The sequence below is a fragment of the Manis javanica genome, chromosome 3 (assembly GCF_040802235.1).
Source record: "Manis javanica isolate MJ-LG chromosome 3, MJ_LKY, whole genome shotgun sequence".
Classification (NCBI taxonomy): Eukaryota; Metazoa; Chordata; class Mammalia; order Pholidota; family Manidae; genus Manis; species Manis javanica.
This window is the reverse complement of record NC_133158.1, coordinates 56,746,206-56,773,337: the sequence shown is the minus strand read 5'-3', so window position 1 is coordinate 56,773,337 and position 27,132 is coordinate 56,746,206. Positions and strand designations below refer to the sequence as shown.

The window sequence follows — 27,132 nt, the reverse complement described above, 5'->3', positions numbered from 1 at the left end:
TGACCAACCCCTGCACCAGAGTGTAGTCGGCCCAATAGGGTCAGATCCTCCTCACCACGGTGGGAGCTCATCCCTGCCCGAGGCATTCCAGACACACTTCCACTGTCTCCTCTAACTGGATTCTGGGAAGTCAGTTCTCAACACTTGGGGCTTAGAGAAATCAGGTGACAAGGGGGCCTTCGGCAGCCCTGGCATTGAATTCCAGCTCTCACAGACCATGCGCTACTCACCACACCACACTGTTCTATGTCACCCACAGCCTGGTCTGTGCCTGACCCCATTCTGCCCGTGTTCTCCAACCAGGCCTCCTCACAGCCTTGCTGGGACTTCCGCCTCCATGACGGGGCTCTGCCTCGTCAGCCAACAGAGCTGGGCGGGCTGGCCTTCCCCTCTCCCATATGGTGCTATAACTCCCGTGCTCTTAGGCATGCTTTTGATGACCTATGCCCTGGAAATCATAATAAACTGGATGGCTAAACACTGGCTTTAATCCCAGACCTTCCATAAGCACCTTGGGAAATGGGAAATATTTGTCTTTTCTGGTCTTCAGTTTCCTTATCTGTAAAATCAGGGTGGGGGTGGAATGATGCCATCCTTTCTCAGTGTAACTTCCCAGAAGTCAGTTGATTTCCTACCATATTTTATTACCCATGTATTGCCATATTCTTTTATTAGTATGAGTTACAGAAAGTTATTACTGATCCACAGAGTGGACCTTGAACCTTGCTGTAGGGAATGTGACATGAGTCTATTAATAAACAGCACCCCTGAAATGTCAACTAGTTGGCACATACACAAAGACATTTAAAACTAAATTAACTGAACAAAGAGGGCAACCTGATCTTTAGCCAAATGCACAGACTAAAGATAGGGTAGAGACTGGAGTGGCAAGCAGCTGAAATCACAGTCAGCTTTACAAAGATCTATTCACATCATCACAGCACAATGTGAGTGTTAGCAAATGGGAATAGAGGTGGATACATAATAGATAAAGAAGACTGGGGTCCTGCCCTGGGGGAGTTCACAGGGCAGTGAGCGATAACCAAGGAGCTAGGAATAAAAATAATAAAAATGTAGGAATCAAGAGCAATGTTAGGGGCCTTTGGCCTACCTGCCTCTATAGGGATGTAGGCTGAGACAAGCTTTCTTGATGTCTATCAGTCTGGGGACAGAGAGCCTCAGGGGACATTAATGGCCTCAAAGTTCATTATTCCCGAAGGTGAACCTGCCTTAGTTCTTTGGACACAAGCACAGTGCTGGGGGCCAAGGAAGGGAGAAGTATGTTGTGTCTCGATTTGTTTTTGTTTTTTGCATCATTTCCTTACTATAAATCCCAGGGAGTAAAATTACTAATTCAAGGGGTAAAAAAATTTAAGGTTTCTAAAAACTGTTGCCAAATTATCATCTTAAAGATTTATTTTATTTACACCCCTGCGATTTTCCTCTCACCCATCAGCATGAAGCATTTTCATTTTTTAAATGTAGGCTTTTATTCCTACCACGGTAGCTGAAAAATGATACCTCAGCATTTAAAGTCTCCTTTATTTCATCACTCATGAGGGTGATTACATTCCATTTATTTGTTAGGTTACTTACAGGTCTGTTCATGATTTTTGTCTATTGTTTTCAGGGAAGGCTATTTACACTGTTCTAATTCGAGTGTATGAGGTTTTTCTAATATATTTTATGAACTAAAGATAATCAGCCTCAGTTGGTCCTTCATTGTCAGCCAGCCCACCCCTCGTGTCCAAGTTTAGACCCGTGGACGGTCATTCACCGTCAAGTCCTCCAGCCAGTACCCTCCCATCTGGGGCCACCTGCCAAACAAAACTCAGGTCTGGCTCAAACCATTCCCTCCCCACCGCCTTCACTCTCATACTCACTGCTGAGTTGTGGTAGAGTAAATTATTTTATGTGGGGATTGCTGCCACCCCAAGTCCACTGTTCCCCAACTTGTCCAGCTCCTCCACGTCCCAACTCCGCCTGCTGCCGGGTTCCCAGACACTCATGTGTCCCTCCTCTCTGCCTTGCCACCCCCCCCCCCACTTCCTCTCTCAGAAGACCTCGTTTTCTTCTTTTTCCAATGAGATGTAATTGACATATAACCTTATGTTGGTCCAAGGTGTACAACATAATGACTGAACATATGTTTATATTGTGAGATGATTACTACCATTTTAGTTGGCATCCACCACCAGAGAATTACCTTGTTTTTTCTTGTGATGAGAACTTTTAAGATCTACTCTCTTGGCAACTTTTGTTACAATACCTCTTCTCATTATAAGGTGATTCTTAACTTGTTTCATAATTTGGGGTGTTGTCAGGAATGTGACTTAAAAAAAGAAAGAAACACAGCAGCATGTGAATTTGGCTGCATGAATCACGGAACCCAGATCATGGTTCAATTCATTCATCACAGTTTGAATACCAAAATGTTTATGTTCACAAATGTGTACATAGCACTTACTACATGTAAAGTGCTGTGTAAGTGCTTTATAGATATTGACTTGTTTAATTCTCATGACAACTCTAAGAGGTAGATCTTACTGGTATTACATTTGAGGAAACTGAGGCACGGAGAGATTAAAAATAACTTGCCCAGGGTCACAGTAAATGGGGCTATGAACCTAGGAATCTGCATGGGTGACCAGCGCCATCTGCCTCGCACTACTACCTCGACAGCCTGGGCCCTCCCGACTGTGCCTGCCAGGATGGCCAAGGAGGAGGTCAAGAGGTGAGCAGGAACCTCTGCTCCTCACACATTTTTTCAGGTGCCCCTGGGAGTCTGGTTGTGGCTCATCCAGAGCAGAAGAACTTCTCTCCCCTCTCACTGGACCCACCCTCTCCTCCCCAGCCTCCCTTCTCCCCTTTTTCCTACTTAGCTTTGCTCAACGCTGACCCCCTACAGCCCTAACCTAACTCCGGTTCCTCCACCCCTAAGCTCCTTGCCCCTCCAAAGAGGACTCTTGTCCAAGAAGGGGAAATAGCTGGATTGAACGCAGGAACTTTCTAACAGTTGGAGTTACTGAGATATGTAGGGGGCTTCCTCTAAGCAAATGAGCTCCCTGTTCCCTGGACATCCACTCTGATGAGGAGGAATTTAAACACTTTTTTAGGGTGGTTAGAATAAAGTACGGTTAAGATTTCTTCCAAACCTGACAGTATGGGATTCTGTATTTTATGTTTCCCATGTTGTTTTAATTTGTATTTAATATTTTTTAAAGCAAAAGATCTCCTCTCCGATGTCCTGAAACACAGCTCTTCTCCACCTGTATTAGTTCTGCCTTGAGTACTGACGCTTATCACAAAGCAGGAAGCCACTGGGATACATCCACTTTATCTGGAGAGGTTTCCTCTATCTTCCTTCTACTACAGCAGCCTCTTCAAAAACCCTGAATACCCTACTTCCTCTCAGGCTAAGGGTCATTTTCGATGTATTATTATTATTATTATCATGTCCAGATCAATACCTACTGCAGATCATTCTGCCTTCTGTCACCCCATGCCGTTGACTTCCAAGGAGCTGAATCCCAGATCGTCATCATTCAAGGCCCTCCTCCAGGTCCAGAGCCTCTGCGGAGGCGGCCCCGAGGGCGAGGTGAGAGCACACAGGTAGGAGTGAGGCAGATCAAGGCTTAATTCAAGGTTCAACTCCCAGTGGCTGGTAAATCACCTTCTGACTTCAGTTTACTCATCTGTGATATGGTGACAATGACTACATTCCAGAGATAAAAAATTGCAACTCTGGGTATTTTTTTAACTGGAATTTAATTTTAGAATAACTGGTATTTAATTTTAGAATAAGATTTTTCTGTCATAAAAATATATTTTTAGTAGTCATTATAAAGAAAATTTGAAAATAAAATGAGGAAAACCACCCATAATTTTTCTATCCTAATATTGTTGATATTTTGGTATATTTATTTTCAAGCTTTTAACCTATTTTTCCTTATGCTTTTGAAATTATAAATATTAAAAAATCTCAAGAATACAGAAATGTAAAAAGTGAAAACTCCCTCATTTCTTTGCTCCTTAACCTTGATATCAAAGGGAAACAAGTTTTAAAAAGAACTACATGAAATAATATTTTCCCTTTTCACTTTATAATATTTTTAAAGATTGTTTACAATGGCGATTTAATATTCCAATAAGAGGAAAGTAAACATTTACCAATTTAGTTAGATAATTCTAGACATTTAGCTTGTTTCCAATTGTTCATTCTAATAAATCCATAATGAACATCTTTTTTGCCTATAACTCCTTCTGTATATTGAGTTATAATCTCAGAGAACATTCCCCCAAAGCGGAATGACTGTGTCAGTGGAAATGAAAATCTTTATGGCTCTTACTAAGTACTAATAGATTTCAAGGGATTTTATTAATGTACTCACCGACCCCTAGTTTCTTCTGACAAGGACGGTCCCTCCACATTCTCATCAGTGTTGGATTGTGTTGATAGGTGAGAAGAGTTTGGTGTGATTTGCACCAATCCCTGGAGAGGAGGCTGGTGAGGGGAGAGTCCCGGTCTTCGGAGCCTGGCAGCCATGGATTCAGTTCCAGCCTGGCCTGGTGATATCGGTCAGCAAGCTGCCCAACCCTCCTGAACCTCAAGTTTTGTCACTTAGAACACAGGGATCATGGTGTTTAACATGACTGTGGGTGTGAGGATGAAATCAAAATACATGCAAGATGCTTGACCCCGACAAAGGTAGTCTACTCTCCTCTCCAGCTATAAATGAGAGTTAATATTTTCATACCATGTATCTTCTTGCACTTCCTCCTTTGTTAATCATCTGTCCATGTCCTTTGCCTATGTATCTATTGGGTTATCCATTTTCTTTTTAAAAATTAATTTGTATGAATTCTGGAACATCAATATATATTAACCCTTCTGTCTAATCTGCTGTAAATCACTTATCATTTGCCTTTTAATATTTTTATTTACACTCAGCTTATATTTTTCATGACAACTCCATCTCTCAGCTAAGAATGGAGAGGTCACTGATAAAACTATATCGGGTAAGAGGTCCCTTCTCTGAGATTTCATAATTTCATGTAAATCCCAATGAATTAACAGAACCTTTGAATAAGGAACTGATTTACCATAATTTCAAATACTCTTGGGATCCTTTTGCTCTTTGGACCACCAAGTTTCATAAAGGATCCTTAGGAGGAGCAGCCGATAGGACTGCCCTGGTGGAGGCTGCTTACGACCTTAGAGCACCCTTTTTGGATCTGGGGACCTCCCACATCATGAGCCCTGCCTCTCTGAGGTAGAGGCCAGGACCTTGCTTCTGCAGCCTCTCTTGTCTCGGGTACAGGGCTATGACTTGGTGCCATAAGCCAGAGGCTCCCGCCCAGGACTTGTATGTAGAAGAGAGACAAGAGGAGGCAGCCCCAGAAGGAGCCCACTTTTCTAGCTTTCGGGGACAGTGGGACCTCAGGTGCCAGCACCCTGCCTGGGGTCCGAGGTGGGAGCCGTGGGGTTGTCTCTTGGAGTACTTCTGCAGTGTAATTCTGCCATTGTTCCTGTCTGAGGATCTTCCAAGTCCCTCCATGAGCTGCCTGCTATCCTCAACAAACCAAACAGCGGATGCCCATCTGTGCAACTAAGAACCCCAACTAACAGAGAAGAGTATTAAGGTCAGGGTTTAAGGCAGCACCTAGCATCTACTATGTGCCTACAATATGCCAGAAGCTGTGCTCGCCACACATGCACACACTCACACACACGCACATGCACCCTCCACTATGCATAGTATACACACATATTCTTTCAACAGTTTTGGAAGTCATATTATTAGTTCCTCATTTTATTTTTTAAATTAGTAATCTGATTGTTCTTATTCATATGACTCATGCTTGTTAAAATAAATTCAAGCAACATGGAAAAGCATGAAGAAGAAAGGAAAAGCCACCCACAGTCCAGTTCCTAATGTTCACGTTTGTCCGACTCTGTGTGAGACGTCTCTCTCTGTGCATGAAGGCTGATAGAGGGAGAGAGAGTTGATGGGAGATAGATAGTTGTATAGCTGTATTTTTATTAGCATGAGATCATAATTCAGATGCTAGTTTTCAACTGGAACAGTACATTTAGTTTTTAATTTTAATTAACAGAAGAAAAATCAACTGAACTAAAAATGAAATGACCACTAAACTTCAAAAAAATGTGTCCTTACTATAAAGGATGTTAGTTCCAAAAGCACTCCTCTAAGATAAAGAAACAAGGATTGTGAAGCCTTCAGTAAGATATGCTATTTATTTTTCTTTTTTTTAGTGAAGCAGAGCATAAGTTTCATTTGAATGCACTCCAAGGGAAGAGTGGGCCAGAGTCAAGGTAGACAAAGGCCCTGATATGTTACTCTTAAAAATCTGTTTAAAAACTTCACGTAGTGTGGATTGACTTGCCTGCTATGAAAAATAAGGGAAAGTGCATCTCATTCTCCTATAACTTCTGTTTTTGCTACTTATGTTATTTTTACTTTGTCAGGGTTTTGTTACATTTACATTCTACTTCCAAATCTCAATTCTTTTGTTTTCAGTCTTGGTTCTATAACTAAACGGATCAAATGCTTAAACAGATCAAATTCTTATCCCTCATGGCTTCATTCCTAAATTCCTTCATTCCCAAATTGATTCCTCATTTGGTACGCCAGAGTTCACCATGGAATAGTTTGTCTTGGGTATTGCATTCCCTGAAATCTTTTCATGACAAAATGAATCACCTTGTGGATACTGCTCTGAGGAAGTTTGAAACCAGCTTGATTCTGTCCTCTTGAAGGGGATTATTTCCTTTTTATATGTGACACTGAAGAGTTTTAAAAATGGGAAAAAACAATGACAGCTTAGCTATGAGGAATGACGTGGCTTTGTCAAGGCCCTATCATAGTGGGCCACAGCTCACTGGAACCCAGGACTTGTATCTACATCTGTCTCTGAGGCCTGCGCTCTTCCATCCCTCTGCATGATGATGCTTCTATCTTGCAAAATACAACTGGGGACATCAGGAAACTTTGGAAAAGGTCACTTAGCCTCACTGGGCTGCAACCTCCTCTTTTGTAAAATGAAAGAGCTGGACCCTGTCAGTAGTTCCCAGATTTGAATGTTTTTTAGAAACTAGAGATGCATAGGGGCCTGACAAAATTGCTAACTAAGCATGGGTACTAAAAAATAAACACCATCTGCTACCACCACTGTTTCATAAAGGACACTTTTATAACTAAAAAAGTAGAAAGGACATTGTCTCATCATGCAATCACATTTAAACTGAGTAAATTTAGCTCTGAAAAACCCACTCCTGATTGCATGCATTTGGCCTCAGCCAGCAATGGGCTTCTTCCTGCACCAGCACCTCTTCATGAGCAGGTTTTGTAAACAATGGGCTTAGATGACCCCACTGACCTCAGTGACAAGGCATCCAGGTCTCACATTCTATGGAACTATGAGGAAAGGTGAACCCTATTTTTATTTTCCCAGGTTAGGATGACTGTGTCTGAATCCCGTGGTCCTCAGAAAGGAATTAGTCTCAAGGTGAGTTGTGAACCAACCAACAGAGAAGTGAGAGATAAGACATCCCATGGTTGAAGGTGATTGGTGTGGGGAGACAGGAAAGATGGACTTTGTTCCTCTATTAGCTAGTTATTACTGGGCTAAATATAGATCAAGTTCTCCATGGAGTATAGAACAGCATGTTGCTCAAAACAACTTCTGTCTTATTGATGATATTAGTATCGCAGTGATAATGCCTTACAATAAATTTGACAACTGGGAAACAGCAAAGGGCAGAGGAATTAATATTCTGGTCTTGAACGACCAGACAGTTGTTTCAAGCGTGCATACCACAGAGCCTAACAAGTATTTGTTTAATGTCTGCTTCATCCCAGACCCACAGCTAAATGATACATCTTATCATTTAATCTCTCTGAGTTAGGAATTATCATTGTTTCTACTTTATAGAGGAGGAAACAAATGATCAGATTGGTTAACAAACTCATCAAGGTCTTACAGCTAAAAAGCATTGAGTTTCAAACCTAAGTAATTGTGGTTCAAAACTAATTTATATTACAAAGCCTTATAGAACAGTCCTAAAAAAATATTAGCCACTCAGTAAGTGTTTCTAATTTGAATTCTTGTTTAAAAACAAACTTAAAACAGCTTACTTGAAGAATTTTAATGATAATCATGTATGTTTCATGGCACTGAACTAGGAATCAAGCAATCCATATAAAGTGTGGTAACTAGTGGTACTTTTAGAGAGCTGTACTAGTCTGGATGGGCTAAGTAATGCTGCAGTAACCAAGTCCTAAATCTCATGCCTTTAACAAAACACAAAAACGTTTCCAAGCCCAGCCAGCAAGGGACTGTGCTCCTCTTAGTCACTCAGGGCCCCAGGCCCAAAGAGGTCCCATCTCAACAGGTATTCTCATGATTGCTGAGGCAAGAGAAGTGAACATCACATATGGGCTGGGCTCTAAGTGTCTTCCCAGAAGTGACACATTTCACTTCCATTCACATTTCTCTGGCCAAAGCATGTCACATGGCCATATTTCAAAGCCAGTGGGGAAGTACATCCTACCATGAACCTACAAGGAAAAAAGCTGGGGGAAAAAAAAAGCAGAAATCCCCTTCCCCACCTCCAGGCAACCACTCATCCGCTTACCACTGTCTCTACAGTCTTTTTTTCCAGAATGTACTATAAATGAACTCCTACCCTGTGTAGCCTTTTGTGTCTGGCTCTTTTGAGACTCATCCCTGTTGCACCTGCTTCGGCAGTGTGGTCCTTTTATTTGTTGAACAGTATTTCATTGTATGGTCATCCCACAACTCACCAGATGAAGCGCTTCTAGTGTATCTTTAAAGTGTTTAATCCATGAACACGTGCCTGAGCTTTGGTATCACAGAGGTTTGCAAAGGGTTCCTGTCCAGTTTTAGGTTGTGGCTGTATCTTCATCTACGATCAGCTAGTCATCAGCCTGCAGCTACTCCAGAGACTAGGAGTCCAGGACCTTCAATGTCTGTGTATTCATTCTGTTGGATGGTTCATCTGTCCACTTACTCACCCATTCTTTGTTTTAGTAAATGTCTACTAAGTGTCATGTACTGAGTATATGCTGTTTAATGGGACTGTCTTGATTCCTACCCCTATAGAGTTTATACTTTCGAGCCCATTAATGCCTTCGTGATATGGGGAGCAGGTTGGAGGAGGGGAGGGGAAATGACAAGAACACTCTGACAGCAAGCCCAAGGTCTTCAGGACCAGCTACTAGTGAATTAACATTGAAATGCTGTGTTAATCCCGCAATTGTCTTACTTTTGATGACAGGAGGGCCCTGTTGAAGAAAACCTGGTATGTTCACTTTGTGTTACGTTTCATGGCAGTTTACAGAGTGTCTTTGTAGGAACTCTGCCTTCTAATCCTCAGAACTCTGCAAGGCAGTACTTATTATTCCCACTTCACTGACTGGGACACTGAGGCTCAGAGGGCTGAGCAGACTCTTAGGTCTGACATCTAGATCTGGGGAAAGCGGCCAGGAAATCTGGTGTGTCTTATAAGAGCTGTCAGAGCCCAGGCCTTCAGACAGTGCTGTAAGTTTTTATGAGGTCAATAAAAATCAACATAGTGATTTTCATTCCTGGCATTTCTCTTGTGTCTTTCTGACCTGAAGTTCACACTGATTGGGTGGCCACATGATGCCACAGTCCCATTCTGGGGATATAAAGTTGTCCTGGTTATTCCAATAGCCAATACAGAAGGACTCTGCCCCTTACCTTTCATCACTCCTTGAACAATTGGAAAATGCATTGCTCAAGTCCTTTGAGTCTGAGCACCAGAAGACATTTTGTAGATCTTTCCTTACTGCAAATGAAATCCTGAGGTGGAGGCTCAATAGTGCTGGGTCAGAGGCACCAGGAGCACGAGCACTCGGGGCCAGCCTGTGAGTGGGTAGCAGAATGCTCTTTCACTCTAGGTCCTAAGCAAGCACCAGAGGACAGTGCTCTGGGAGACGCTGTGATATTTATAATGTCTGGCTGAGCTGGGCAGGAGAAAGAAAGGGGTCAGTACTGTGTTCCTTTAAGAGCTCAGCTGGGGCTTAATCGGTGAGCTGGGAACCCTGAGTGGGCAGGAGCTGGGTCAGGAGAGGGGAGTGGTGCCCGTCATCTCCATTCAGAGATGTTTGGTGGGCTACAACCTGATCCAATCTGCCCAAAGGTCACCTCCATGCCCCAAGCTGCCACTCTCGGCCTCTCCTAGTGTCAAGGTTCTGTCATAAAGCATCTGAGAGCCACATCCATCCCTGCTACAAAAGGCACCAAGGGAGCAATCGATTACCATATACCTAGCCAGGCAGCCACATTCACTGGCCACCAAAGGAGTGAGGTCCATGGCCCACCATCTTAAAGCCCCCCAGATTCTGTCCACCACAGAGCCCAGAGATGCATACTTCCCCTTTGCCTCCGAGACATGGAGAATTGGCAGAGCAGAGGTGGGAGGCATTCAGACCCATTTTCAGCATCTCAGTTGGATACTTATACTCTCTAGTCCACAGAAAGAGAAGTAAACAAAACCAAGTGTCATACCTAAATTAGGCTTTTTATCATTTAGGTTGACCTGTCCGTCCATCAGTCCATCCATCCATCCATCCATCTATCCATCCATCCATCCATCATCCATCCATCCATCCATCCATCCATCCATCCATCATCCATCCATCCTCCATCCATCCATCCATCCATCCATCCATCCATCCATCCATCCATCATCCATCCATCATCCATCCATCATCCATCCATCATCCATCCATCATCTATCCATCCATCCATCCTCCATCCATCCATCCATCCTCCATCCATCCATCCATCCATCATCCATCCATCCATCCATCCATCCATTCATCTATCCATTGCCACGCCTATTCCCTCACTGTGCTGGACACTGAGGATACAGAAATGACTCAGTTCCCGCATTTGCCATGAAAGAGGTCCCAGCCAAGGGTCCCTTTGTTTAAGTGATGCCTCATGAAAAATAACTTGTTGCACCCTAGTCTAGTTTGATTGTCATTATGAGAAAAACACAATGAAAATGAGATTGATTTTATTGCATCATTTTACTGACTAGAACGCCAGACTTATAGTGGATATAAGTATAAAAATAACCAAATTCTTACAAATAATATTTTGCTGCTACAGTACTGAATAATTAGTGGAGGTTGCAATAATAATACAACTTTAAATAACATTCTCATGATGGATTTAACACAATCAACCAGGGGCTAAGGTTTAAAGGTTTGCAAAGAGAAATCCAGGACAATGTGAAGACTCAAAAAGTTCATATTCCAGCCACATGCCTCATTTAACTGTAAATCTACAACACAAACATTAACAAAACTCACAGCAACCCATGTGAAAGATCTTTTCAAAAGAAACAGAGCAAGGTAATACAGGAAGGGCGAGCTGGGGTAGTTTCCCAAGTAGGATGGACCCAGCCCGTCCCTGTGCAGTCCCATCCTTCCTACCCACCAACTCTGCACTTGAAGTGCTTTAGACGTCTCTGAAACAAAATGATAAAACCAGAATCTAATGTGCAAATCCTTTGAAACGTCTGCTTTCAAAATGCCAAGGGGACAGAGCCAGCCTGAGATCTCTTTTCAGATCTCATCTGCCCCCTTCGGTTTCATGGGTTTTTCCGTGAGCACTTTACGCCAAAAGAATGGATTATAACACTATTGAAAAGATACCCTAGCACATCAAATTAATTGGCCCTTAATACTTTAATGTTCCTAGTATTTTAACCAGTTTTTTCCTCTGGGGATTCAAGAAAAGAAAAAGAACGCATACTCAAAAGCCAACACTATGAAAAGGGAAATGTTTCCAAAAACACACACAAGAACCCCAGAGTGACACTTTGTCAAGAAGGACAGGAAATGTGCCTTCTAATTCCCACAAAAGTTTTCACCTAGAGAAAATATCTCTGAGGCTAAGGACAGTTTTAAATAAGATACGAAATCCTGAACTTTGCATTCTTCCTCTCTCAAAGAAGTGCTCTAGTTTCAAAATTGGTGTAAGTAAGTATCTTAGAACCATGGGTCAAAACCCTGCTTTGGGGTGTGCTGGGCTAAACTAAACCGGAGCAGCTGGACAGTACAACCCTACCTGCTCTAGCAAAGTTCGCAGAGTTACAGGGCACCAGGGCACTTCACCAGTGGGCAAGATGGCTTAACAGAGGCCCCAAAACACCACACGCGAGGGATGAGCCTAATGGGTCTACTCTAGGTGCTTTCATACCTGAATAAGTATCATCCTTCACAGACATTTCCTTGGACAGCTACCCAGCCTTGCACTGCAAAGATGCTGCCCTCCTGTTTGAACCAACTTTAAAATCACCTCCTCAAGAACTTCATAATCATCTCCTCTTACTTTTGGCCTCACATGCTATCAGCCAGCTTGATACACTATTCATTCAGCACCTTTGGCTCTCAATGACTTAGCTGCTTCTGAAAATAAACTTTTGTCAAAGCAGAAAGATTTGTCAACATTCAGGACATTCAACTGAATATGTTCCCAACTCTGAAAATGTGCCCAGCAATACACTTCCAACATGTGGCAAACACGACGTCACACATCGGGAACCAGGCAAAGCAGCTGTGGACGTGTGAGCCTGGCTGTGTTGGTCATAACACAGGTCAGCACCTTGCACCCGCTATACCCAAAGCACCAAACCAGCACGCTTCCGGCTAAGCACAAGCCAGCCACTATTTGCTTCATGATGGCCACAGGTGTCCAAGAAGTACATGTAAAAACAAACCTGTAAGAGCTTTTTCAAAAGGGGATTCAACACTTTTTTTTGGCACTTCATGTCATTAGTTTAGTTACTGCTTAATAATATTAGGGTTTTTTTTTTTTAAAGAAAACATATTTCAGCTCACTCTGTCATGCCCTCTTTGACATTTAAAGTACCCTGGACGGTGAGGCATCTGCCAGGAAGATGAGGCAGGAGGTACAGTGGGCAGAGCAAGCTAGGCAGAAGGGTTCAAATCCTGGCTCTCTGAGGCAAGATACTGATCCTCCCTGAAGGTTCCCCTGTCTCAGAAATGGGCACATTCATGCCCTCCTCTCAAGTATGGGGAGGCCAAGGACCCTGCAGAGGCTGGCCATGGGAGGAACATGAGATGCTAGTTGTGACTCTTTGAACTCCCTAAATTGTCTCCAGCGCCCCCGGCTGTCTCATGGAGCAAGGAGAAGACATGAGAAATAAGACCCCCTGGAGCTTACACAGCACCCCCGGGAGCTGGGAGGCCAGCAGGCGATGACTGCCCTGCTCTGAGTCCCCATGCTCCATCCGGCATGCTGCACGACATTCGCCCGGCTTTTCCCTACAGAAGTGGTCGCGGGGATGGTTTATTGGCACTGCCGTCCTCCCACCTCACCCTGCTGCAGGCCCGGCTGTAGGACTGCGGCATTTCTGTGCATGGATCATGCGTTCCAGGGTTGGAGCCAAAGGCTCGGCTTGCCGGTGGCTCCCTGCCCCTGCCTTCAGTCCAGAGGCTGCTGCCGCCCCAGCTATTTCCTGCTGGCCCAGGCAAGGTGCCTTGGGGGCTGTAGTCCCAAAGTGAAGCTGCCTCTCCCTTCCTCACCAGGTTGGGCACCTGCCACCGGGCAACAGTCATGTTTTCCTCAGGCCTCTTTGCCCCTCAGGCTCTAGAGATACATGTCCCCCACCTGCAGATCCTCCGGGAAATTGCAGATTCTATGTGAACACAACGGTGCAGGGGGCCCCCTTTTTTAAAAGTGAAAGAAAAACAACATTCTATATCCACTTGAGAACCACAAAACTCATTCACAGGAAAGCATTCTTGGAACCCAAAGGACACTCTTCTCTGGACTTTGGGATTTTTCTCAAGAATGCTTATGGGACAGAGCACTTCCCTGAGGAGCTTGTGGCTTCTGGCCCTGATGCAGGAGATGATTTATCATCTTTGAAGGCAGCTGAAGGTGGCAGATGAGCATGCCTGGGAATAGCACCCCAGCATGGCTCTGCGTCCTGGGGACAAGCACGGCTCTGCATCAGGAGCCAGGAAGCAAGGCCACCTCACAGGGAGCCCAGCGTGTTGGCTCAGGTGAGCCGAGTGCAGGCGCTTGGGGCTCTCCAGTTAGATGCAAGGCCACGAGGCACAAAGGCTTGGGTTCCACAGAGAGATGCAAGACCCCAAATTTCAAAAAGATGATGCTCTGAAATTTTAGGCTGACACCCACTGACAAAAACAGAATTCTTTCTGTATCTACCTCAGGAGATGAGTGCATTCTGCCTACTAAGAGGCATTACACCTGACTTGAGCTCCTGCTGAAGCAGGGTGAGGTGACTCCTGGACACCCTGGGACACAGGAGTTTGCACTTAGAACTGTAAGGACCTTAGACACATAAGAATAAGGATTAGACACATTCTGAAGCGATTAGAGGGCCCTGAAGAAAATGCCCAGGACAGAACTGTCCCCCAAAGCTGCACCTTTTCCAGAAACGTAGGTGCCATTGAGCCCCAAGCTCCAGGGTGGGAACAGTCCCACCTGTGTTCTCCTCATGTGATCCCAAACCAGGATGTTTCAAAAGCAGGTGATGAGAATGATCACAGTTCCATGAGCAGGTAAAGACACTGAGCACTGGAGATGTCCTCCCCGCAGGACCCATCACAGGCATAATAAATAAGACGTGTGGCATTTCCTTCCGAAGGCAAACTCCCAGCTCCCTCCCTGGCCAGAAGTCTTCAGTTCCCCAATCCTGACTGAAACTATCCCCACATTTCTGGAGGAGGCTGTGGAGCAGTAGGAGGAACAAATGACTGGATGAGAGAAAAGAAGTTATTCCTCCAGTGAATAAACTGCTTTGAGGGGTGGATTGAAAGTTTACACTGAGTTTGAGGATGAGGTCAGGGATACAGTCAAAGATGCTGCCCTAGTAGGTAAGCAGACTCAGGTATGGCTCCCCCCCAGCCCCACGGTCTTCCTCAGGAACCCGCCCAGCTTCTCAAAGCGCTCGTGTTTCAGGAGGCTGAACCTACCTGTTCAGCCAGCAACTCTGCCACATTCTGCTTGGGGGCTATAGTCACGCTGCCTTTCTTCTAGTGGTAAAATACCAGCTCAGACACAGTCTGCAACCTGCTCCCTGTTTCTACTCTATACTCAGCAGCCTCGGCCTCAAAGACACAGGTCAGAGTTCTAGGACCAGACCACGGTCTCAGGGGTGAAACCCACTGCCCATAGGTGGCTCTGTAAATCTTCCTCCGGGGCCTTGTCCTGCATCCCTGCTGGTGGCTGCCTGCTGGGCCTCACTAAGGGCAGCAGCCTGATGTTTTTAATTAAAACCCAATGTTAGTTATTTTACCCTGATCCAGGCTTATTTGAAAAAGTGAGATTTAACTGCAAAAGGGAAAAATAATCTTAAATAAATGTGTCACCTTGACTCCAAAACAAACTGCAGTTGTGTGCTGTGCCTCACAAATTTCAATTCTTCATTTTGGGGGTTGGCTTGGAAACTGTAGACCTAGAAATAGATTAAAATACTGTACATTAACTACAGCATCTCCAAGCCTTAGTGGTATGTTCATCATCCTCAGTGTCTGTTTAGCACATAGGTATTGGGCAGAAAAACTAAAGAGCTGGTATTTTCCTGTAAATGTATCGCCAAATTGAGGCCTGTGGAAGTGGCTGAGGAAGAAGCCCCCTTTCTGGAACAGTCTTGAAAAGAATCCAAAAGGAGACTGCCTACCTCCCCAATTTACTAAAGTGCAAACTAAGGAAAACCTGGGTCCTTGTAGTGATGCCCAATGACCTGGCCTAGCAGGCGGCAGGGCCAGGCTGCCACCACTCAGAGACTCTCCCGGCCCTGGCCCATGCTCACATTCACAGTAACAGCAAAGGGGCTGACCGAGCAGCCTGCAGTTCCACGCTCACAGGTTCCATCTGTCCCCTTCCACTGTGGTCACAACCCTCACGCCTGCCCCACTTTCTGCTTGCCACTCAGCTGTGGCTCTACAAGTCCTGGGGGCAGCCAGTGTGCGGTGCCCCCCTCTGGCGCTGCCCTGAGCCACTGAGGTCCTGGGTAACTCGCTCAGAGCAGTGGGCCCCTCTCTCTTCAGCACTTTAAAAATAGTCTCTCCTCCTACTCTCATCACTGATGAAAGATGGGTTATACTGTCCAGGGAAAATGCAAGAATGCCGTGATCCCGGCAATCCAGTGTAGGCTGGGTAGAGTCCATTTCGTTCAAGTTCAGGATTCCTTACACCTGTGGGCTGGTGGCCAAAGAGAAAAGAAAAAAAGTCAGTTTATCATTCATGGGATTAATTTAATAGTTTTTTTTTAAATGCTACATGTTAACAAACCTAAGATGTGAGCAGTTATCCATAGCACAGAACAAGGTCTGACCTAGACAGGACCTCACAGAACATGTCTTTATGGAAACTGGGATCTTCAGACATATTTTAAGAGGGGATTTAAAAAATACTAATCAAGGGCGGTCCAGTGATTTTAGACCAACATAGGAAAAGACCTGGGTTAATTATCTTGATTATTATCAAAACTAATCACTATCTGATTATTATCTTGACTTTTTTAAAAAGTGCCTTTCTCTGTGGAGCACAACAGCTTTAAATCCTCTCTGGCATTTAGCAGAATGCTACTAGCCCAGCCATGAATAGTTAGCACCCCAAAGCAGGAGGCCAACTGGGATTCTCAAGTCCCTCTGATTGGATCCCAACTTAGTGGGTTGGGACAACCTATCTGATACGCAAGACACTTCCAGGAATGGCAGGGCTACTTTGAAGAGCCCCTCAGTCAGCACCCCCAGGGGAAATGCTTGCCTGGCAGAAATGAAACACTAGATACTGCATATAATAAAAGCAATTCGGGAGAGCTCGGTGGACACCTGAGAGCACTGACGGACCGCGCTCTCACTCAGGGGACAGGTTCAGGCCCTAAGCTTAGGCTTTGCTTGGACAGACTGCTCAGCCTAATTTTGAGATGAAGATGGGGTTCATTTAAGTTCTTGGCTCTGTCTGTTTAAGGCAACTGTCTAGTGAACACCATGGAAAACTGCAGCAAAGCTAGGTCCCAGGACCCACAGGCCTGTTTGTTCCTATGTTAGCTCACACACTGGGATTGAGGAGGCTCCAGCAAAGGGTGTGAGCATGTGGCCACACCTGGGTAAGATACCTGCTTGGTGATGGCTGCAGTTAGAGGAAAAGGACTTTCCGGACAAACAGAGCAAAGCCAAGCCCTTGGCAGAAGTACCAACAGAAATGTTTGAACTAGGGCTAAGTTTATGTCTGTGCTCATCTTTCCCCTTATTTTTTCTCGTTCTTCCTCCAGGTTCAAAATTTTCAGAGTCCACTGAAACAACAGCCTCCTTAACTAGGAACCAACCTGCCCCTCCCATCCAAAGTCTGAACCTCATGGTTAATCCCCTAGCAACCAGAAGGGCTGTGGCTTCCGTCACAGGGTTGCCTAGTGCTACGAAGTCCCCACAGGGCAAGGTTTCATTCTTATTGCTGTAACCTCAAACAGCTCCATACAGCATGAGAAGTCACCTGTATCCTTTACACTGCAGCTCAGATATCCCCATATGTGTCTGCTTTGTGGCTGATGCCATGTAATGTGAAATGAACTGGTGGTGCATGAGAATAAGACGTGGGTTACACAATGCTGGGGCAGAAGGAACAAGAGTTCAAGATAGTCTCCCATCTTTCCAAATGCTGCAATCCAGAGCTGGACACAGCAAATTATTAAAGACCTACTGAGTATATATAATCTTCTAAGACCCTGAGAAGTGCTTGCTGAGGATGCCATCGAATCGTTCTCTTTATATCTTTTTTCAGTCCCCAGTTTTAACTACCCAACCATATGAGGTAAAGTGTGGCAGACAAGATGAAAACAAAAAGGCCAAAGGCTAAATATCACCAAGCTCTTTATCAGTTTCCAACCTTATGACTTAAAAGCAAGTTCAATAACAAGAGGGTTATTGCTACAACCCCGTAAAAGTAAAGTGCTCTGTGGAAATATCCTTCATATCTCAATGTCAAGACTAATAAATCCCATGCAAATAGATTGTAAGTAAAACATAAAAGGAATACTGAATTATGTAAATAAAAGGCTGATGCCACTGTTCTCTTTAACCCTTAACTGAGTCTAGTGCTTTTACTACAACAAAACAGAATCCCTTTACTTCTCGGAGGAAATCAGAGCCTTAGGTTGCCCTGTGCAGGCGATACACACCAAGTAACACACATCTGTCATCTGGAGGAGGTTTTTGGTACTTCCATTCTCATGCATTTCAATAGCTTCTCGGCCCCATTCTTGTGAGCGAGGGTTCTTGGGATACTCAGCATATGGGGACATTTGGAAATCCCCACTTTTGAAGATGAGTTTGCTTATGTCATTTTTATTCTTTCTGAGGGGGGGTAAAAATATTTGAAAATTTAAATTAGTAAGTTCTGTAAAGAAATGACATCTGTGAAAGCACTATCTATAATTTTACAAGGTGAATTTGACCCAAAACTACCATTATATCTCTTTGTACCTGTCCACCGAGGAATGTTATTATTGTTACTGTTTTTAGCATTTGACTAAAACAAGCAAGAATGCAGTTACAGTTAGCCGTTGAACAACACAGGGCTTGGGGTGCTGACCCGCCCCAACACAGCTGAAAATCTACGTGTGACTTCTGAGTCTCCAAAAGCTTATATGTATGATATACTGTATACTTACAATAAAGTAAGCTAGAGAAAAGAAAATGTTAAGAAAATCATAAGGAAAATACATTTACAGTACTGTATTGTATTTATTGAAAAAATCTACGTATAAGTGGACCTGTGCATTTGAAACCCATGTTGTTCAAGGCTCAATTGTAGACGCAAAAAAGGTGCAAAAAACCCTTCCAAACCAAAGGGACAAGTTGGCAGGGGTGGAGAGAACGAAGACAGCTGCAAAGAAGCAGGCTTAGCTTTTCTGGGGGACAGAGAAAGCTGCATTTAGGGGGTGGCCGGGGAGATGAATCATACATTCCCAGAATGCTGGAGCTGGAAGGGCCTTTAAGGATTCTTCCATCCAGTGGTTCCAAACCTGCCTGAGCATCAGAATTTACATAGAAGCTTCTATGTCTCACTTAGATTTACTAGAATAGGCGCTCTAGGGATGGGACATCTCTGGCTTGGCAAAGAGAAGTGAATCATTCTCCAGGTCACATTTTGCTACTAGCAAAGCTGGGACTAGAATTCAGGCCTCCCAACTCCCCAGTCAGTGCTCTTTACCACATGAAGGTACTTGAAAAACATAAAAAGAGGGTTTGTTTGAGAAAATACTCACCTTTTTTATGTTTATATACTTCTACATATTCTCATTTCAGCACATAAGGGAAAACCCTAGGATAAGTTCCCTAAGTGTGAGTTTAGTGACTGAGAATCGTAGGTATATGTGTTACCTATTTAACAGGCAGAGGATCAGACATTCTTAGTTATATTTGTCCTGGATAAGAGAGGTTTCTTCCTTGTACCTCACTTTCCTATAAATAAACTTTCTGGGGAAGGCATGAAATAACCCAGGGCCATAAAACCAAATGTCCATCATGTGACATAGGCGTTGCCCTTTCTTGCAAGTTCAGAACAGATCTGCCACTGTGTTGTTCCCTGGAGGGTGGGGCATCCGGTCTCAAACAATGACTTGGCGAAGTTGTAGTTCCCTTCCTCCGCAGGCTCCTTTCCCCAGCGGCCACACCACTTGGTACGGGACATTTAGGGAACGAGAGGCCTCTGGCCCCTGGAGCACTCAGGTTTTACCTTTATAGCTCCTAGTCTCATGCCCAGAATTTTTTATTTACACTCACACAGTTTATCTTTAGTGATTTGGTGACAATTTTATAAATGATAGGTGAAGGCTGCATTCAAGGCCTGCATTTCCAAATGGGCACTCGGGGCAAATTGCTCCCTGCAGCCTTCCTGGGGATAAAGGATATCTTAGAGTGCCCTTCATGTCAATGATTGAAAAGACAACCTGCTATTTTGGTAGGTTCCTTGCATCTGTTATGTCAGTATAATTCCTGCTGTTTATTATCATCTAAATCAAAGATCATAATTTTCCCTTATCTGAGTAGATAACCAGAGAGAAGGAGACCAACTCCTTCCTTTCTCTTCCTTCTTAAGTGGAAACCCATCCCACTAGCTTCCAGGAAGCCCAGAGCCAGGTATACTGAATATCTGTTCATCCCACTTGCCAGCTACTCCTCTACTGCTAAAATTATTTCAGGTAGCCCCTTTCAAATATGTTTCTTAATTTGTCCATTTAAAATGTACAAGCCAATGGCTTTTAGTGTTCTCAGAGTTGTGTAGTTATCATCAACAATCAATTTTTGAGCAGTTTCAGCACCCCGAAAAGAAACCCCTTGGTCATTCTCTCCCCTGCCCACCAGCTTCAGACAACCACTAGTCTACTTTCTATCTCTATGCATTTGCCTATTTTGGACATTTCATACAAATGGAGTCATTCAATAAGCAGTCTTTTAGCATAATGTTCTCGAGGTTCATGCATTCACAGCATGTATCAGTATTTCATGCCTTTTTATAGCTGAATACTATACCTTTGCATGGATACATCATATTTTGTTTATCTATTCATCAGTTGATGGATATTGGGGTTATTTCCACCTTTTGGCTATTATGAATAATGCTACCATGAACATTCATGTATCTGTTTCTGTGTGGACATACATTTTCATGTCTCTTGACATACACCTATGAGTTGAAACACTGGGTCAGATGGCAACTCTGTGTTTAACTTTCTGAGGAACTGCCAGGTTTTTTCAAAGTGGCTGGACCATTTTACATTTACACCAGCATGTATGAGTCCTCTGATCACCTGCGTCCCCACCAACACTTGTTATTTCCTGTTTTTGTTTTTAAGAGTTGTCTTAGTGGGTGCAAAGTTATATCTCATGGCGGTTTTGATTGCATTTCCCTGATGGCTAATGATGTTGAGCATCCTTTCCTGTGCCTACTGGCCATTTGTATATCTTCTCTGGAGAAATGCTTATTGAGGTTCTTTGCCTATTTTTTAATTGGGCTGCCTTTTTCTTGTTGAGTTATAATAATCCCTTATATAGTCTGATACACATCCTTTGTTAGACACATGCTTTGCCAATACGTTCTCCCATTCTGTGGGTTGTCTTTTCACTTCCGTGATAGTGTTCTTTGATGCAGGGCAGCTTTAAATTCTGATAAAACCCAGTCGCTCTCCCTTTGGTTTCTTGTGCTTTTGGATATTCTTTTTTAGCAGAGAAAATCAAGTCCTATTTGCTGTCCTTTTCTTTCCCCAATGGTGCACCCTATCATGAATTTCCCTTTCCTTTTTTGAAGAGTCCAGTCATACGTTATGACTCAACACAGTCACCCACCCTCCAACACATTCTTTGGAGGGTAAACGCTGACCCTTGCTCAGTACGGGCAGTGCGACCAGATGAGGACGTGAACTCCCATTACTCACCGGCAGCAGGTAACAATTAGAGCAACGCCCAGCACCAGCAGCAGTCCGCCTCCGGCCGCAGCGATCACCACGGTGATGAGCTGATAGGCTAATGGATGAGAAAAGGATAAAGGTGGACAGGTAAACGGTAATGAATAAATAAACGAATACAAGGGCTGGGCACCCTCCCACTCCACAGAACCACTGTGCCTCAGTGGGGGGTCTCGCCTTTCACGTCCTGGGCCCCCGGCACAGGCTTCCCGGGGCTAGCTGTCCCTATTCTCTGTTGAAGGAGGGCAGAATACGCGACCCCAAAATATTCCTCTTTGGCATGTTTATTATTTTAACCTGATTTGTTTCTGAGAAACTGCAGACAGAAGAAACTCTGAAAACAGAGCGGAAGTTACCCTGCTGTAAGGGAGATTTCCATTAGAAAGGGGGCCTGGACCTACAAGAGAGCTGTACCAAAGGTCACTGAAAACTGACCAGCAGGACAGGTCAGCCTTCCCTTACTAAACACGTCCGCCTCTCCTGCCCACCAACTGCCTTCCCCACTCTGAGCCCCAGACCCCTCTCGCTTCCTTAGCTCATAAGGGAATATAAACCTCAGTTATGTGGCCACCTTTTTTTTTTTTTTTTTTTTCTGGAGCATCTTTTCATGTGTCTGTTGGCCATCTGTATTTCTTTTTTGGAGAACTGTCTGTTCAGTTCCTCTGCCCATTTTTTAATTGGATTATTTGTTTTTTGTTTGTTGAGGTGGGTGAGCTCTTTATATATTTTGGACGTCAAGCCTTTATCGGATCTGTCATTTACAAATATATTCTCCGATATTGTAGGGTACCTTTTTGTTTTATTGATGGTGTCTTTTGCTGTACAGAAGATTTTCAGCTTAATATAGTCCCACCTGTGCATTTTTGCTGTTGTTTTCCTTGCCCGGGGAGATATGTTCAAGAAGAGGTCACTCATGTTTATGTCTAAGAGGTTTTTGCCTATGTTTTTTTCTAAGAGTTTTATGGTTTCATGACTTACATTCAGGTCTTTGATCCATTTTGAATTTACTTTTGTGTATGGGGTTAGATAATGGTCCAGTTTCATTCTCCTACATGTAGCTGTCCAGTTTTGCCAGCACCATCTGTTGAAGAGACTGTCATTTCCCTATTGTATGTCCATGGCTCCTTTATCGAATATTAATTGACCATATATGTTTGGGTTAATGTATGGAGTCTCCAATCTGTTCCACTGGTCTGTGGCTCTGTTCTTGTGCCAGTACCAAATTGTCTTGATTACTATGGCTTTGTAGCAGAGCTTAAAGTTGGGGAGTGAGATTCCCCCTACTTTATTCTTCTTTCTCAGTATTGCTTTGGCTATTCGGGGTCTTTGGTGTTTCCATATGAATTTTTGAACTATTTGCTCCAGTTCGTTGAAGAATGTTGCTGGTAATTTGATAGGGATTGCATCAAATCTGTATATTGCTTTGGGCAGGATGGCCATTTTGACGATATTAATTCTTCCTAGCCATGAGCATGGGATGAGTTTCCATTTGTTAGTGTCCCCTTTAATTTCTCTTAAGAGTGACTTGTAGTTTTCAGGGTATAGGTCTTTCACTTCTTTGGTTAGGCTTATTCCTAGGTATTTTATTCTTTTTGGTGCAATTGTGAATGGAGTTGTTTTCCTGATTTCTCTTTCTATTGGTTCATTGTTAGTGTATAGGAAAGCCACAGATTTCTGTGTGTTAATTTTGTATCCTGCAACTTTGCTGTATTCCGATATCAGTTCTAGTAGTTTTGGAGTGGAGTCTTTAGGGTTTATTATGTACAATATCATGTCATCTGCAAATAGTGACAGTTTAACTTCTTCTTTACCAATCTGGATTCCTTGTATTTCTTTGTCTGATTGCCATGGCTAGGACCTCCAGTACTATGTTAAATAACAGTGGGGAGAGTGGGCATCCCTGTCTTGTTCCCGATCTCAGAGGAAAAGCTTTCATCTTCTCGTTGTTCAGTATAATGTTGGTTGTAGGTTTATCATATATGGCCTTTATTATGTTGAGGTACTTGCCCTCTATACCCATTTTGCTAAGAGTTTTTATCATGAATGGATGTTGAATTTTGTCAAATGCTTTTTCAGCATCTTTGGAGATGATCATGTGGATGATGTTGATGGATTTTCGAATGTTGTACCATCCTTGCATCCCTGGGATGAATCCCACTTGGTCATGGTGTATGATCCTTTTGATATTGAATTCTGTTTGCTAATATTTTATTGAGTATTTTTGCATCTACATTAATCAGGGATATTGGTATGTAATTTTCTTTGTTGGTGGGGTCTTTGACTGGTTTTGGTATTAGGGTGATGTTGGCTTCATAGAATGAGTTTGGGAGTATTCCCTCCTCTTCTATTTTTTGGAAAACTTTAAGGAGAATGGGTATTATGTCTTCTCTGTGTGTCTGATAAAATTCCAAGGTAAATCCATCCAGCCCGGAGGTTTTGTTCTTGGGTAGTTTTTTGATTACCGTTTCAATTTCTTTGCTCGTAATTGGTTTGTTTAACTTTTGTGTTTCTTCCTTGGTCAGTCCTGGAAGGTTGTATTTTTCTAGGAATTTATCCATTTCTTCTAGGTTTTCCAGCTTGTTGGCATATAGGTTTTCATAGTAGTCTTTAATAATTCTTTGTATTTCTGTAGGGTCCATCGTGATGTTTCCTTTCTCATTTCTGATTCTGTTGATTTGTGTTGATTCTCTTTTTCTCTTAATAAGTTTGGCTAGAGGCTTATCTATTTTGTTTATTTTCTCAAAGAATCAGCTCTTGGTTTCATTGATTTTTGCTATTGTTTTATTTTTGTGGCCACCTTTTGAGTCTCATATCTTTGTGGGGGTCCCCTTGTGTATGGAATTAATTTGTTTATCTCCTGTTAATCTTTTATTAAGGGGGTTGAGGAGGTGTCTCAGGCAAGAACCTAGAAAGGTAGAGGGAGAATTATTTTTCCTTCCCCACACTGTTTCAAGAAGAGTTTCTCTTTTTCAGTCACTCCTAGAAGGGCGGCTCCCAAATTCTACCTGCAGACCAGCTTCTGTGACATTGTCACCAATCCATGGTAAAAAGAGAAAAATAAGGGAGAGGTATGAACTTTTCAAAAACTAAATGTTTGGCTTTAGTGATTGTTTTATCTTCTAAGATTTTTGCCCCTTCTTTTTTTTCCCTCACTTAACATGGGTACACTTTATTACATGCAAATTATGCCTCTGGTAAGTTGATTTTTAAAAAGTAATGAAGAAAATAGAGAATCTTTCTTTGGTTACTTTCCACCTTTTGGTGTTAATTGTTTTTAAAATGTTTGAGTTGATGGTGATAGTAGTTATAAAAATTCTTCATTTGGTTTTAGTTCTTACTTGATAAAGTAAAGTGGAAGCAACCCTATTTATAAGAAATATTACTACTCATTACGTCAAGAATCTGGGAATCACTGCATAACCATGCTAAGCACTGAACAGTTTCCTCAATACATGCCATTTTAATTTAATTACCAGATGTAACCAGTCATGTAAGTAAACACATATCACATGTAATAAACAATATTAAGAATTTAATTATTTTGTTTAATGCCTGTGTAATTCTGGAAAAATTATATCTTCAATAGTCTGTTAAACATTCAGATTCATTTTTGTTATTGTTGTGGAAATATAACTAAAATTATGTTCTCAGGTTATATGGTGCAGGATGAAAAAAAGGGCCGATCACCAGATTTTGTATGGTGAAGTAAGACTGGAACCATGCTGTTGAGGTGTTAATTTAACGCCCAACGGCAATGCACAGAGCTGACAGAGAGCAGACTGCAGGATGAGAGCAAATGCAAGCTATCCAACCAGTTACCTATCATTCACTTAAGTAAATAGCAGAGAAACCTGATCATCTTGAAAAACCATTAGTATTAAGGGACGGACGCACCTCAGAAATATTATGGGTTCAGTTCCAGACCACCGCAATAAAGTGAATATCAGGATAAAGCAGATCAAATTTTTTGGTTTCCCAGGACATATAAAAGTTATGTTTACATTATACTATAGTCTATTAAGTGTGCAATATTCTGTCTAAAAAAAAAAAACAAAGAACATACCCTAATTTAAAAATAATTTTTTGGTGAAAAAATGTTAACCATCATCTGAGCTTTCAGGAGTTATAAAACTCTTAGCTGGTAGAGGGTCCTGCCTCGAAGTGGATGGCTGCTGACAGTCGATCAGGATGGCGGTTGCTGAAGGTTGGGCGGCTGTGGCAATTTCTTCAAATAAGATAACGAAGTTTACTACATAGATTGATTCTTCCTTCCATGAATGATTCCTCAATAGCATGTGGTGCTGTTGGATAGCAGTTTTACCACAGAACTTCTTTCAAAATTGGAGTCAATCCTCTGAAACCCCGCCACTGTTTCACTAATCAAGTTTATGTCCTATTCTAAACCCTTTGTTGTCACTTCAACAATCTTCACCAGGACCAGATTTCATCTCAAGAAACCACTCTCTTTGTGCATATGTAAGAAGCAACTCCTCATCCATTTGAGTTTTATCATGAGATGCAGCAATTCAGCCACATCTTCAGGCTCTGCTTCTAATTCAATTCTCTTGTTATTTCCAGATCTGCAGTGACTTCCTCCACTGAAGTCGCAAACCCCTCAGAGTCACCCATGAGGGTAGAATCAACTTCTTCCAAACTCCTGCTCACATTCAATTGTGACCTCTTCCTATGAATCACCAATGTTTGCAATGGCATCTAGAATGGTGAATCCTTTACAGGTTTTCAACTTACTTTACCCAGATCCATCAGAGGAATCACTATCTATGGCTGCTATAGCCTTATAAAATGTTTTTCTTACATAGGACATGAAAAGTCAAAATTAACCCTTAATTCATGGGCTGCAGAATGGATGTCATGTTTGCAGACATGAAAACATTAATCTCATATTTCCTCTCCATCAGAGCTCTTGGGTGACTGGGGCACTGTCAGTGAGCAGTCATATTTTGAAAGCAATCTTTTTTCCTGAGCAGTAGGTCTCGAGTAGGCTTAAAATATTCAGTAAATCATTTTGTAAACAGATGTGCTGTCACCTAGGCTTTGTTGTTTTGTTTATAGAGCACAGGCAGAGTAGATTAAGCATAATTCTTAAGGGCCCAGGGATTTTTCAAAATGGTCAGTGAATACTGGCTTCAACTTCAAGTCCCCAGCTGCATGAGCCCCTAGCAAGAGAGTCAGCCTGTCCTTTGGAGCTTTGAAGCCAGGCACTGAATTCTCCTCTGTAGGCAAAGTCCTAGATGACATCTTCTTCCAACAGAAGGCTGTTTGGTCCACGTTGAACATCTGTTGCTCAGTGTAGCCGCCTTCATTAACTGTCCGAGCTGGATCTCCTGGGGGACCTGCTGCAGCTTCTGCATCAGCACCTGCTGCCTCATCGCATGCTTTTATGTTATGAGGTCGGCTTCTTTCCTTAAGCCTCAGGAGCCAACCTCTGCCAGCTTCCAGCTTGTCTTCTGCAGCCTCCTCACCTCTCTCAGCCTTCCTAGAATTGAAGAGATAGGGCCTTGCTCTGGGTTAGGCTTTGGCTTAAGGGAATGCTGTGGATGGTTTGATCTCCTATCCAGACCACT

General features: G+C 43.1%; 1 protein-coding gene across 2 annotated transcripts in view; it reads right to left on the bottom strand.

Moving 5' to 3' along the window:
* Window positions 1-11,078: 11,078 nt before the first annotated feature.
* The window catches only part of HEG1 (heart development protein with EGF like domains 1), a 94,980-nt gene continuing 78,926 nt past the window's right edge, over window positions 11,079-27,132 (bottom strand). For both annotated transcript variants that reach the window (XM_073231503.1, XM_073231504.1), the window contains exons 16-18: window positions 21,518-21,605; window positions 18,260-18,434; window positions 11,079-16,281 (exon numbers count right to left, since the gene is read on the bottom strand). In XM_073231503.1, the coding sequence (XP_073087604.1) occupies window positions 16,132-16,281; window positions 18,260-18,434; window positions 21,518-21,605 (413 nt within the window). In that variant the 3' untranslated portion in view covers window positions 11,079-16,131. The remainder of the gene's footprint in view (window positions 16,282-18,259; window positions 18,435-21,517; window positions 21,606-27,132) is intronic.